The sequence below is a fragment of the Taurulus bubalis genome (assembly GCF_910589615.1).
Source record: "Taurulus bubalis genome assembly, chromosome: 16".
NCBI lineage: Eukaryota > Metazoa > Chordata > Actinopteri > Perciformes > Cottidae > Taurulus > Taurulus bubalis.
Genome location: NC_136604.1, coordinates 15,551,016 through 15,565,007, shown reverse-complemented (window position 1 = coordinate 15,565,007; position 13,992 = coordinate 15,551,016). Strand labels below are relative to the sequence as shown.

At 40.8% G+C, this 13,992-nt stretch overlaps 1 protein-coding gene across 1 annotated transcript in view; it reads right to left on the bottom strand.

Moving 5' to 3' along the window:
• adgrb2 (adhesion G protein-coupled receptor B2) overlaps nucleotides 1-13,992 on the bottom strand; it is a gene marked incomplete at both ends in the record, with an annotated part of 130,833 nt that overhangs the window by 74,115 nt on the left and 42,726 nt on the right. Inside the window, 8 exons of the mRNA XM_079232359.1 lie at nucleotides 1,000-1,146; nucleotides 1,359-1,467; nucleotides 1,983-2,051; nucleotides 2,543-2,737; nucleotides 3,742-3,848; nucleotides 5,614-5,715; nucleotides 7,029-7,193; nucleotides 7,587-7,751. Coding sequence (XP_079088485.1) covers nucleotides 1,000-1,146; nucleotides 1,359-1,467; nucleotides 1,983-2,051; nucleotides 2,543-2,737; nucleotides 3,742-3,848; nucleotides 5,614-5,715; nucleotides 7,029-7,193; nucleotides 7,587-7,751 — 1,059 coding nt within the window. The remainder of the gene's footprint in view (nucleotides 1-999; nucleotides 1,147-1,358; nucleotides 1,468-1,982; nucleotides 2,052-2,542; nucleotides 2,738-3,741; nucleotides 3,849-5,613; nucleotides 5,716-7,028; nucleotides 7,194-7,586; nucleotides 7,752-13,992) is intronic.

Genomic DNA, 13,992 nt, shown 5'->3' with positions numbered 1-13,992 from the left:
TCGATGGAAGAAGAGCACAATATAAGCACATTACACTGTGCATAATAAAGAGACAGAGAGAGTAAGTGAGCTGAGGTGACGTGGTTAGCTCACAGGATGTCTTCAACGCCAATCATAGAGAGTCTGTGTCATCAGAGCAAGTCGGAGGTCAAAAACAGCTCTGCTCTCTCGGCCTGCAGCCTCTCTGAACTTTAATTTGGGCAAGGGGCGGGGTGCCAGACAGGATGCCTGCCAGTGTAATTTCCAGTGGGTAGTGACCTTTGCCTTTTTCGGTAGTGGATCGCATCTGCCACAGCAATTCTCTGATCTAATACAAACCACTTTCTTTCCACTCTTTTAAGGCCCCTTGTCTCCCCTGAACAGCCTTCTTTCTCTTCATGCTCATGTTTGGACAATCACTTTGCTTGTTCCTTGGCTTTATTTGAATCCACATGGAAAACATTCCCAGCAGTTAGCTTTGCTGTGTTGCTTGAAGCGAAGAGACATCCTTAAAAACTGTATGAGGACTTGATCCTTTCAAGGGGATGTGACACACTTCCTCACAGATGAAAGACCTGCATCCTTTTGAGAAGCCCTCCAGGGCCTCTTTGCAGTCCAAATTCTTCACGGCATTACCCTTCGACATCCTTGAAAAGCTTTCTATCTGTTTCCATGAGGACACATCTCTGAGTGTTGTAATCCACACTGGGATAACTTTTTGGTCTGACCTTGGCTGGTGAGAGGGTTGAGTGGGGTGACAACTGGTTCTCATGTGTTTAAAATTCAAGACTGAGAGTGAGGATGACAACTAAAACAGACTTGGTTACAGGCCGAGTGCTCCTACCTGACTTAAAACAGACTTATGGAACTGTTGTTTGCTCCAAAAATCACCATCAGCTTCATTTTGATACAAATGATTGTGTCTAGAAAAACAATATAGAACTGATCTTGTGTTTTATGTGCAGTACATAGGGTGACCGAGACTGAGTGGCAAACCCCAGACAGTCTTATTTCTCTAACCTTCAGCCGGGATGGTGAAGACCTCTTTAGGGATGTAGAGCTTGTCCTCTGCTGTTCTGGCCCAGTCCTTCATCCCTCTGCGGCCCTTCATGGGGAAGTTGATATCGCTGGAAACTGCTGACACCGGCTCTCGCTGGACGGTTATCACTGTGCAAATAAAGAGATACATAGACTCAGTGCAGTACAGAGAACCCTAAAGATGAGGTGAGCCAAAACAAATGAATGCAACAAGCTTTCTGACCATCATCCTATAAATTAACTGAAGAATTGAATGTCTATTAACATTAATATTGGTGTCAACTAATCTTTTATCTGACTTTGTCATGCCTTGGCATGAGGCAGCATTGTGTGACGCTTACTGAGGTTGTTGGTAACCACCAGAAAACTCTGGAAAGGCTTCTGGGCTTCTCCGATGAGGTGAATGAAATCTTCTATTATCCTCATCAGCAAAGCAGCACCGGGAGCGACCTGTGGATGGATGGGGGGCGAGGTTAGCATTGATCCCAACGTCGTCGTAATTATTATCCATCACAAACTTTCTATGCGACATGTGTCACCCACTGAAACATTTTCATTCATTGTATCATTTATAATGTGTTCCAGGGTGGTATAAATTGTAACCAAGTAGGACATAATATCATATTTGGTTGCTCTTTTATTGTGTCCAGATGGCAAGTAAACACACCTCGACTCAAGGGCATCAGGCTAGGCCACACACAAATGTGCACACATGCACACCCAGTGTCATTAATGGGGAGCTATTGTATTCATTAAACAGGTGTGTTTTTATGACTCTAATGAAAAGTTAATGTGGGATGTAGTCACACCCACCTTAACACACAAATTAACATATACAAAGTACTTAATAACCAAACACCCACCCACACACACATTTAGGAAACTTGGTACAGTAGTAGGTGGCTACTGATTGTGTTCAAGAGGTATAGAGAGGAACACACATACACACACATAGAAGGCCTCACCTGGTGGGCGTCCTCCCATTTCTCTAGATTTTCCATGTCCAACATGAGGCTGACTACCTGGAATAATTTCTAGACACGAGATAAAGAGGTTAATGCAGCAGAGCCATTCGATTGTGGTATCTCATTTTGTTTGTATGTGCACTAAAAAGTTAGCCATTGTCTCCTATTGTAAGCTAACCTTCACCCACCAACCATTAGTACTGCAGCCTCTGTACATAGACATATACGTAATAATACATAAAAGAGAAAACTTTGCACACCTGTAGGTCAACAAATGCGGAGCAGAATATCTATAGCCAAATATAGTAAAACCTAAAATAATATCTGTCAAATGCTTGAATGAGACAGGAGCATTTTTCCCTCGTACAGGGATCCAGTTTGAGGCCAAAGCAGCTGTGTAGCTGCAGTGGCTCATTGTTATGCAAACCCAATGCTGTAGGAAGTGGAGTTTCTCCATTGAAAACAAATTTGGAGGTGTTGCAAGTGTGCCTGTGTGTGAGAGTTTGTCTTTGAGTATAATTTGTGACTTGAAGGGGAGGAGGGTCAGAGGCCCAGCCTACCTGCACGTCGTCGGTAGCTGGGATGTAGGTTGCTCTTTTGAAGGTGTCCGTCACATTTCGCAGGATCTCCGTGGAAAAGAGAAGGTCACCACTGTAGTAGCTCCTCCTCTGCAAGAGCTCCAGGAGATTCCTTACGATCTGAGACATGCCCTCCCCAGCCAGGGTCCTCTGACCCTTCGCGAGATGCTCTCGTAACTACAATGTGCAGAGAGAGACAGACATTGAGAACACTTGATGGTTTTCACCTCTGCTTGTAACAGTCAAGATGATTTAAGGCATGCCCATTGGCACTTACTGTATGTAGTACACTTTTTCTTATTCAAAATGCTGGTGAAAATGTCATAAACAGGGAGACCACACTAACCAAAGATCATGTTTTTATAAGAAATCAAAGGAAGGTTTTGGATGTGAGCTGGGAGGAGTGTTTCAAGACAGGAGTATATATACAGAAGGTACATGTTGTGATTTTTGTGTGCTTGTGCTTAAAATAGGTGAGCAAAAAGAGGCCTAGCAGCAATCTCAGGCAGAAATTGGATCTCATCACTTCAGAGACAGAGATACAGAAAGCAAGGCGGTGTGTATATAAATTTCAGAGCGAGAGAGAGAGAGAGCGAGAGATGCAGAGGGAGAGCGCCTGGAAGAACAGAAGATAACAGCAATCACAGAAAATTAATTATTGACTCCTAGTGTTAATGAAAGGTTGGAACAGAAGCTAACAGTGCAATCAGCTTCGTCACGTACAATCCCTGACCCCCATCTCCCTCTGCCATCATCGAAGAGATGAGAGGGGTTGAAGTTCACAGAGCAGGAAAACAGTCTGGCTGATGAACACATTCATTAGCTATGTTCATTAATTGATAAAGTGTGAGCGCAAAGCTTTGGAAAAGCTAATTAGAGATACCGGCAAGCCCTGAGTAAAAACACGTCGCTATTTTGAGGAAACTTTTGACAAAAGAAAGTTGAACAGAGGTACATACTGAGTGAAAAAAGGACAATTGAGACAGAAGAAAAAAAAGAACCTTTACCTTCACTTTCTCATAAATTCACTAACGAGACAGACACGTTTGATGAAGGTGAGTTATGATAGAAGGTGCTACTGCAACTAACGAGCTCAAATGATGGAAGCATATACACATCTTGTTTTTTCTTCTTGCTGAAGAGTTTCAGAGTACGTATTTGTGAAAAAAAAGGGAACTTACAGATAAATGTAAATATCTATAATCAAGTGAGACGCATCTGGCGAAGCTCGGAGGACCCCAGAAAGCAACTCCATTATTGTCCAGCATGCAACGACGACTAGCAGATCCTGGACAAAGAGAGAAGCAGAGACAAATACTTTACATGGAGTTTAACACATTTAGAAATGAAAGTGGCCTGAGAACACATAATCTATTACTGTTAATATGGGGTCCAATAGCCATTGACTGTGATCAGGAAAGTCTTTCATTTATAGTCAATGAACCTGCTGTTGTGCCTAATTACAATGTACATTGATGGGGAAATGGAGAAAGATTGTTGTACCTAAAAACATCTATATTATTGCCAAAAATATATAAAAATCTTGCTTATTCTTATTTATCACATGCAGCATTAGGGTGTTTGCCAGCCCGCAAACTGGAAAAGGCTTCAAACATACTTAAAAAATACAAAACCTTTTCCCTAGCCAAATAAATATGCACTTAGTGAACTGTGGCTCTGCCTTTTAGTAATATAGTGACATAATTAAACTGCAGTTTTGTGGTTAATTCAATTTTTCCGTAAATTGATTTACCTTAAATGTAATATTCTTGAAGCTTAAATGTTTTTCTGGCAAGCTTCCAAATTCATGCAGGTGTGTTTTGATGTCGGAGCCCACGGCATAGTTTAAAGATGCGTAAAACATGTGTATATTACAGGTATTCAGAACCACATCTGGTCTTGGCTTACATTCTGACGAAGAAATTGTCTAAAAGAGATCAATGGATGTTCTTGTTTCTGCTTTTGGAAGTTGAAAGTAAAGGTCTGGCAGCCAGCTGCTTGAGGAACTCCTCAGTTTAAATTAACATTGCTGTGATAAGTAACACACAAATAAGGTTTGACTACTTTCAAGAATTAGGGATACCAATTAAGGATATGCAGAATAATACACGAGTTGGAAACGTTATAATGACGGCCTCTGTATACCAAAGCTCCAGACTGAGATACTGTTTAGGGACAACATGGATAAGCCTTACACATTGATTCAAGCATTTAAATCAAACTGAGTACACGGTTGATCCAGGCACAGAATCACATCTCATTTTCTAAACACAGGGAGTTAAGTAATTTAGGATATCCTGATTATAATTCTATCTATTTTAGAATGTAGTAATATGACTGCTGTGTTGTTGCTGCACTTCATTTCCCAAGTGACAGTGAAACATTAGAAGCATTACATGAGTTTTTGTTGATGGAGTATGAGTATCTTTTGGCTCTTTATTTTCTGTCCATGGAGCATGCTAAAGCTAACTACAAAGAGGTAACGTTGATTTATCGGGCTAACAAACTTCTGTTTCTTCTTTTGTCGATTTTTTGTGCCTTCATGTGGATTTCTTTTGATTAAGTTTGTGTTTCTGTTGTTTTCCTTCTGTCTCCCCCTTAACTAGCTCTGCTCATGGCAGCTACCGGATTATTCTCTGTTGAGTTCCTGTGGGTGCTTTCTTTCTCTCACTGAAGCTAGCTCAGCTCATGCTAACTACCAGGTCTCACCTTTATTCGCGGTACTAATACACGTTTGTATCTCCTGTTGGACATCTTCTATTTGTTCTTCCTGTGGGCTTTCTGTTGTTATGCCTATGCATTTATGTAGGTTCTGTATACTGTATTCCTTCTCTTTAGCCGTTGCTTATGCTAACTACTAAGCGCCAACATAGAGTCGTTGTTGCTCATGCAGGAAATTTGTTCATGCCTGTTAGACATTTTCTAATGCTACCTTTTGACTGGCTTGTGTATTTTATGAACTGCATTGCACAACGTCACTTCAGATTTTGACTAAAGACTTGAACTCTGCTTAAAGCTACCAGATTTTGGCTAACACATGACATGTGACTGACCAGTGGCGTTAGTTGGACACTTGTTGTAGACCGTTTCTCCAGCTGAGGCTCTCTTCCATGACATTGAGAGAAGGTGCTCTTCTTTACATATCTCATGAGGAGCTGTAGAGGTGGGCCAGAAATACATCGAAAAAGTTTAAATGAAGAGTAGTCTAGCAGGCACGCAGAAAATAGGAAAAATCACCACGCACACACTCCCACAGACATATATAGCAGCGGGGAAAAAAGGGAGACAGAGAAGCACAAAAAACAAGATTCAAATCAATGTTCTCCTGCAGCAGCTCCCAATCTTATTCCCTTGTACATTGCTCAGTGCTCTCTGTCAGTGTCACTGCCTCAGTACAGTATCTCATTCCCTCTTCATCTTACCCCCTCTCTTTATTCATCTATTTTCCCCCCTCCCTCTCTTTCATAACCCTGATAAAAAGAAAAGGGGGGAGAGCGCTCTGAAGATATTCCGAGGGGGCAGACGAGGGGTTGGCAGCGGCGATGCTGAGAGATGAAAAGGGACAGAGAGGGATGGCGAGGGAAGAGAGGGACGCAAAGAGAGAGAGGCGCTGAAATAGAGAAAATATGGTATGATATTGCCCTGAAATGCCAACAGGCGAGATCCTCGTCTTGTGTAAAAGAGGCTTGGGAGCCACTCAAAACAAAGGGGTCACGGTGGAGGCTGCACTCAGAGGTTTATCATTTGTAGCCTGTCAGATTTCAAACCAAGCACGTACACATGTGGCATTCAGGCTTGTACAGAACATACACTTGCATATTCACACGCGCTTACAACTTCAGTCAAGATGTATGGTTATTAAACCCCACTGTTTCCTGCAGCTGCTGACACTCTGACATTAAACGTCTCTCCCACTAACAGCCAGAGGGACACGGAAAGAGTGAAAGCAAGCGTAAGACAGCGAGTGCGATAAAAACAATGTTAAAGAGGAACGACATATGGACAAACGGAGTATCTCTCAGGTGAACTGAGAAGATACAAGGAAAGCGCGACAAGGCGCGGACATGCAAAATCAATAACGAGGTAAAGATGGATGGGTGGGTGAATTGACAGGAAGACAGACTAGAGGCACATAAAGAAGACGGCAGTTCTAAAATTGCGATAGAAGCCTCTGGCTGTGGTGCGAACCACTGGGAATCACTTCCATTCTGCCTGACAAATACTGTGCATGTGTAGATTGGGCTCACACAGATACGCACACGCCTTTTCTCTCTAACAGGGACCAACTAGGAGAGGCATGCAGAGAAATCCACCCACACAGAAAACTAAATGTCTAAGGCAAAAAAAGTGTTGATACAGTTTTGAAGCAGAAATATTATGTACACAAGCCTATGTACAATGGGCTTCTCCCTCATTTTATCAGCTCTCCCACACATAAACAAACACACGTATTCACTGAGTCACTGACCAGGGCACTTCTTCTCATTACAGGCCCGGACCTCCTCTCCCGAGCCATTGCAGGGGTAGCCCTGTAGTCCGGAGCCTTCACACACCCGGAAGCGACGCTGCCAGCCGGAGTCACACGTCTTGCTGCAGAGACTCCAGTGGTTCCAGCTGCCCCAGTTACCTCCACCTAGAACAGGACCAAAGCACCGCCGGTAATGTTTGGGGAGCGGGGAGGAAGGGCGAGATTGAACTAGATCAGCATGTAAGGTAAAACAATAAAAAGTAATGGGAGTTGTTGATGAATACCGAAATTAGGATACAACTCAGCGATTTCAAAATATTTTTTAATTTTTTAATAGCACGAGACGTAAATTGACTCGCTTATTAAAACACTGTATTTTGGTCCTCCAGGTCAAAAAGGATTCACAAGCCAAATTAACCCATACATTGCTGGTAAGTGGAACGCAAATCCGAAAAAACAAACAAACAGATGCCTTTCAATAATGCATGTTACATCTTTGCAGAATGCCGTTCCAGAACATGCACGTTTGAATCCGAAGCATTAATGTGTACGCCTTACCACTGCAGGAAGGGTTGGTGCATTCTCTGCTCTCCTGATGGGGTCCCTTACATTCAGCCCAGCCGTGCACCGATGCACTGCAGCGTCTCTGCCTCTGCTGGGCTCCTGTGTTACACGTCACACTGCATCTCGACCACAGCCCCCACTCCAGCCACTGGCCCTCCACTGGACAGAGGGAGGGGGAGGTGAAAGTAGTTATGGAGAGATGGGGAAATGGATAAGAGTGAAGGGAAAAAGATTTTTGGGGCACACAGGGAAATCAGGAAGATAGAAAAAGATGGTGTGAGGGGAAATAAAGGCGTAAAGGGAGAAAAGACAGGACAGGACAGAGAAAGTGAGTTGGCTACAAGTGAACATAATATAAATAAATTACAGAGGCTATTTGGTTTTCCATAAATAGCAACACACAAACACACTTTATGTTCCTATGGACATTTTAAATATTTCAATCTGTTTCAAAATAGCTCATTACAATTCTTTTCATGCTGTGTTTTAAAGAGTTCAAACAGAGTACAGATGCTGGATTTCCATTCAAAGAGTTATTAGAAAGGCACCAGATTTCAACTCTTGACTGGCGTTTGTGCAGAAATAGACAAATAAAAAAACATAGTATCAATACAATCCAGCACCATCTGTCAGACGATGCATGAATACCAAATAGCTTAACCGAAGCCCGACGACACGCACAGGTGTAATCAAAGCCCCCGCTGTCCCCTTTAATAGTGGAGAATTGCTGTTGTAATTGAGTTGTTGAATGAAATATGCAAAATCTCCCAAAAATGTGATAATCAAAAACAGGGAGATTAATCATTTATAATGAGTGCAGGCAAAGATTTTTGGTATGTCACCAACTTCAAAGCTGGTGAAAGACAATTCTGAGGATCTGTGTCACAGAAAGAACACGATGTTCTGCTGTGAAAATGCATGACAGTAGATGAAAATCTGTGACAAATAAGTAAGTCAGTGAGTTTTCAATTTTACACATATTGTTGAAGATAATTATTTGATAGGAAAAGAATCAAGAGGGAAACCAATTACTGACCTGTGACCATGGCTACTTGTATTTCAGAATACTGTTTAACAAAGGGGCTAAATATATGGTTGCAATTTATAATTTTTGCTAGTGGTGTGAAAGTACTCAAATCCTGCTGCATGCTAACAAAAGCAACCCTGTATCCTGAATAGCAGCTTGATAAAGCCTCAGCATTACTATTGTTTAACTGCATTGTTACTTTAGTTGGTTGTCTTGAGGGGGTGGTATCTAATTGGGTTCTACCTGTTCATATATCATGAAAGAACTATTTGGTAAATGTTGTTTTTATTATTATATTGTCTGACCAATCACGCTCCAGTTTATGCACATTTAGTTACATTGAATAGCCAAACACACATTCCTACAGGAAAAGCATGTTGACTTGAGGAACCTCCTGCCTCCTTCTGTTTGCAGCACTGTCACTTATGTGGACAAATCCAACACATGCCTCAACAATGCAACAATTCTGGCCAAAGTTGAATGATTTTTTTGTCAATAAATTGTATCTACAGTACATGTCCTAAAATGTACTGAAATGTTCAAGCAGCACTTTATGAATATAATAGAGTTGATATGGTAAACCTGTAAGCAATCAGTGAGTAAGTAAGTCTCTTGAACCCCACATAAGTCCATATTAGGTCACATCTAATCAAGAGTCGTATCAATAATCTGTGTTATTAATGCAGAATTTAATTTTTATGTGGACGACATTATAATGTAAAGCTCCGTCTCATCCATAGCTGGTGGGTTGAGGAATCTGCTTTTAATGTTGTTCAGAGGAATGTTTGTGAATTGAGACCAAATGCTAACAAAAAAGAAATAAGTCGTAGTAATTTGGAATGAGGTCTACTATAGAAACAGATGTTTTTCTTTTCTACAAGGAACAATTTATTCAAGTGAGGCTTCTATCAGCAATTGATTATGGGGATATTTTTTTAAATGTTAGATTCAGGATCATGCTGCGTTACGATTCGTCTCTCATTTCCACACACATCAGTGCCGTCTGTATGAAAACATTTTTTTCTGGTGAAACCTTTACGTTGCAATCTTGGCCAGGATGCCTTGTAAAAAGAGATTCAAAATCCCAATGGATTTTCAAAAATCCCAATTATCATGTAAATGATAAACATGAAATACATTCTCCCCCGTATACACCAGCTGGTTGCTACTTTATCCGTTTGCCGTTAACTGCTGGGGAAGTAGCTTCCAGTGGTTTCATCAGAACGGTTTTGTTTAAAACAGCTGCCCTCTGCTGCACAGATATTGACAAAAATGAGATTGAATAAAAAGAGTGATGCTGTCGGCTTTACAAGTAAAACAGTGAGCTAAAATACAGTAAAATGCTGTATAAAGCAGAGTTGGGTAAGAATTATCTGTGGGTATATCCCAACAAGCGACACTATTCACATTGTTCAAAGCCATTAGTTAATAAATTGTTTATAGTGGTGCTTTAAACTCTGATTCCAGCAAATATAATTTCAAGTACGATTTTTATTTAATCTCTTTAATACAACCTACAGTCATGCCAACCTGATGTAGGTCATATCCCCGTGTATAGTGACTAATCTATGCTGAATATAAATATAGTATGTATGAATCCAGCTCATAAGGAAAGTATTTTTGAAAATGTGTGGAATGAATTAAGTTAAGGCAATTCAACCAGCTACCATTCTACCATCATATATAAAAGAGGACCGAGGCAGCATTACAAGCTTTTCGGTACGTTTGGACTGTACAGCAGCCTGTCTACTTTCTTTCTACATGAATAGCAATTCAAAGTGAGAACTGTTCTTTTTGTGTTGTCTCAGAATGATATATTGAGGCACAGATTCTAACCTACACACAGGGGCTTTAAGTAGCAGATAAAGTGAAATACAGTGGTGTAAATGTATTTGTCTGGTTCTCCCAAGTGGGAAAGCATTGCCAACTCTCCTTGGTAATGTGGTCAATCACGCTGTGTGCTGCTGTTACTGTGCTGGGAACAGCACTGTGTTGGGGATGACATTCACAGAATGAGCTGAGTGAGCATGAGTGAGCTCGAATGTAAGTGTGAACGTGACATTTCCCCAAGTCTAATTCTGAGTAACTAAAGTGACAAGTCTTAAATATTTTCCAAAAGAAGAACAAACCATCTCCTCCGCTTTCCATCATTGTCAAAATACTTGCATTTAAACATTCTATGTGTAAACACATGTCGACATAAGACACAAGACACTGTGAAGCAAAATTAAAAATATATACTATAGACAGTATTAGTCAGTTAAAGGTCTGCGTATATGGTTTGCAGTGAGATCCAATCACTGACATGCGCGCACGCAAACGCAAACACACATACACACACACACACCATCAAAGCTCTTTTTTTCTATACATGGCCGTTTCTGCCAAAAGGCCTATATGATGGTATTCATCATTTCAAAGTCCCACTGCCTTTGAACTCCCAAACGCACACTGTATCTGTTATGATAGATTCACACACTCATACATAAACACATAAACCATATGAGGACACACATACAAAGATTTCCTTAAGGCCCTTGAAGGAAGAGCCTCTCTTTTCTCCCAAACCCTCTCTTTCCATCCCTGTTCCCGAAACAGCATGGCAAAACATCCCGGAGGCCATACTTTGGATTACGACGTCTCCTTATTCCTCCCTCTTTTAGACATAACTTTGCAGCCTCTTTGTCTGGCAATGGGGACATTTTTGTTTTATTTAAATATTAACCTTATAAAACTCTTGCTTTGAATTACATTAAAACAAAAAAAAAACCTCAATAAATAAATATTAGTCAGTAGAGAGCGTGAGAACACAAAAAGGCTTTCGCCCAGACAGGCTCCAGCAGTGTTTATATATATATATATATATATATATATATATATATATATATATATATATATATATATATATATATACACACACATACAGGATACCTTAGTAGCAATAAATAAAAAGCGCTTACCCTGTGATAATTGCTCAGCACTGTGAGCGATTACATACCATAAGAGCACACAATCTCACTCAAACTGAAATCCATTTAGAAAAATTAAAAGGTTATTTTTCAAAAAGCAGCGACCGATTTTGTTGTAACTGTCTTGTGTTTTAGTGTCTGTGCATCCATTAATGCCATTATCCCAATGCTATGTAGAAACCATTTAAATTCTGCCAGCACAGAAAGCATGTATTAAATGAAATCACTGAAATAAATACTCCCTTCTAATGTCAATGCTTTCAAAGTAAGCGTTTTTCTATAGGGACACTTTAAATTTAAAATTGTGCAGTTGCAAAGCATATGCCTCAAGTATATGTTAAGTATTAACATGCCAAAGGCTTTTCCTTTGGGCTACATTTAAACTCTGCCTTATATACTGAGTCGCTGATAAAGAGGTTTAGTATTTACATTTAAGTAGATGAGTTGACATCTTCAACTAGAAAGCTACTCTGTGATAGGCTGTGCTAGTCATTGGTCAACACCTTCCCAGCTGTCTCTTGAGAGCCTGCTCTATTGAGATGTTATTACAATTGCTGGTCGGCCCTTTTCCCCTCCAATGCATCCTGATAAAGATGTTTCAGCTGGACAGCCTGAGCCAGATTGGAATAAAGTCCTCAGGTACACTTGACACGTGAATTAGATGGGCTGCTCCAGTGACTTATTGCTGTTCTTGACATGGTTTAGGTATAGGCCTAACAGGTAATCTCAGAGACAATAGCTGAAGATCTTCACTGCAGGACTGCTCAGCAATCTAAACCAAGCCCACCATAGAGGGAGCATGGAAGTCCAACCAAAAGGCTTTGCCTGGTTACGACTCCTCAGGATGGCCAAATGAAAAAATGGCTGAGAATCCCATGGATTACCAGAGTTGAATATGGAAGCAGGGCTCTCAAGTTTTTAAGACAGGTAAGAGTGACATCTCTCTCTCTCTCTCTCTCTCTCTCTCTCTCTCTCTCTCTCTCTCTCTCTCTCTCTCTCTCTCTCTCTCTCTCTCCCCCCCCCCCCCCCCGGACGGAGGCACGGCCAGATACATTTCACCCAGATACAACAGATACGTTTTTCTGATTGGCTATTCGTGTAGCCCATTTCTTTTTATTGATTGGCAGGGGATTCGGGGGAGACGTGCCTGATTCCTCCATGGTGAGGGCAGCGCGACCAGGTCATGTTTGTGCGCTGCGGCACATTAAATAGCCTAGAGTTTTTTTTCAGCGTGAGAAATACGATGTGTGGCTGGAGGGCGTGACTTAAGACCGAAATGCGTGACAGTCACGCTCAATGCGTGACACTTGAGAGCCCTGTGGAAGTGAGAAAAACAGTAATACGTTCCCAATATTTAGGATTAGAAGCGTTGCATGCATTATTCCAAGTTGGTTACAAATCTTGTCTCATGTTAGCATAAATTAGCTATTTGTATTGTTTTTTGTGTGCTACATTTGTCACAGTTAATTAACAAAGGATACACATTGTGGATAACTCCTCCCTAAAATATCAGACAAAATAGAAAAGAATGAGGGGAAGATAGCAAACTGTATTACAGACTGATAGTAAACAGCCTTGTTAGCGGCTTGGCGAGGCTGAGAGAGTTGTGCATTGAGCTACATGCTAATGTCAGCAGGCTAACGTGCTCATAATGGCAATGCTAGTAAACAGATAACCACAGTTTTTACAACTCAACCTGATGGAGGACACGAATATCTTGCCAAAGTTTATGGCGATCTATCCAATATTTTTTTTAATAATTCACTCAAAAGAACAAATGTCCACCTCATTGTGGTGCAAGAGAAGAATCCAGGGGTATCACTAACATATCTAGGCTTCAGGTCCAACATATTATGGCAATTAACCTAATAATTGTTGAGGTATTTTAGCCTGGGCTACTAATATTGCTAAATCTAAATAAAAACAACATCAACACATAATAAATGACTAGTGACAAAGTGTTTTTCCCATAAATTACAGCAGACAATAAAGTGATTTAATTTAGCTGAATTTCTATTGGTGTCGATATGGCATTTTAGTAAGATGTAATTGCAGCAATTGTGTCTTACAAGCCATTTTTTGCAGCCACCAATTAGCAGCCACTTTTGTAGTCACTGCTTTGTAGTCAGCTGTCAGAAAATACCAATATCTTATTGTCAGAATTGTGGGAGTCTGACATGAATGGTTTTTCCCCCACCCAGCAGCTCCAAATTATTACATTCTGCATGATGTGACATGGATGCAGCATTAGTTCCAATTTTAGCAGCCGGAAGAACACAACATATAATTGCACAATGCATGTCAATGCAAGAGCTTTAACAGTAACCCAGTCGCTTTTGGTTTTGATTCTTGTGTTTTGAAAGAAAACAAAGAAATAGTCATGCATGAGTAAGCGGAGAAGCAA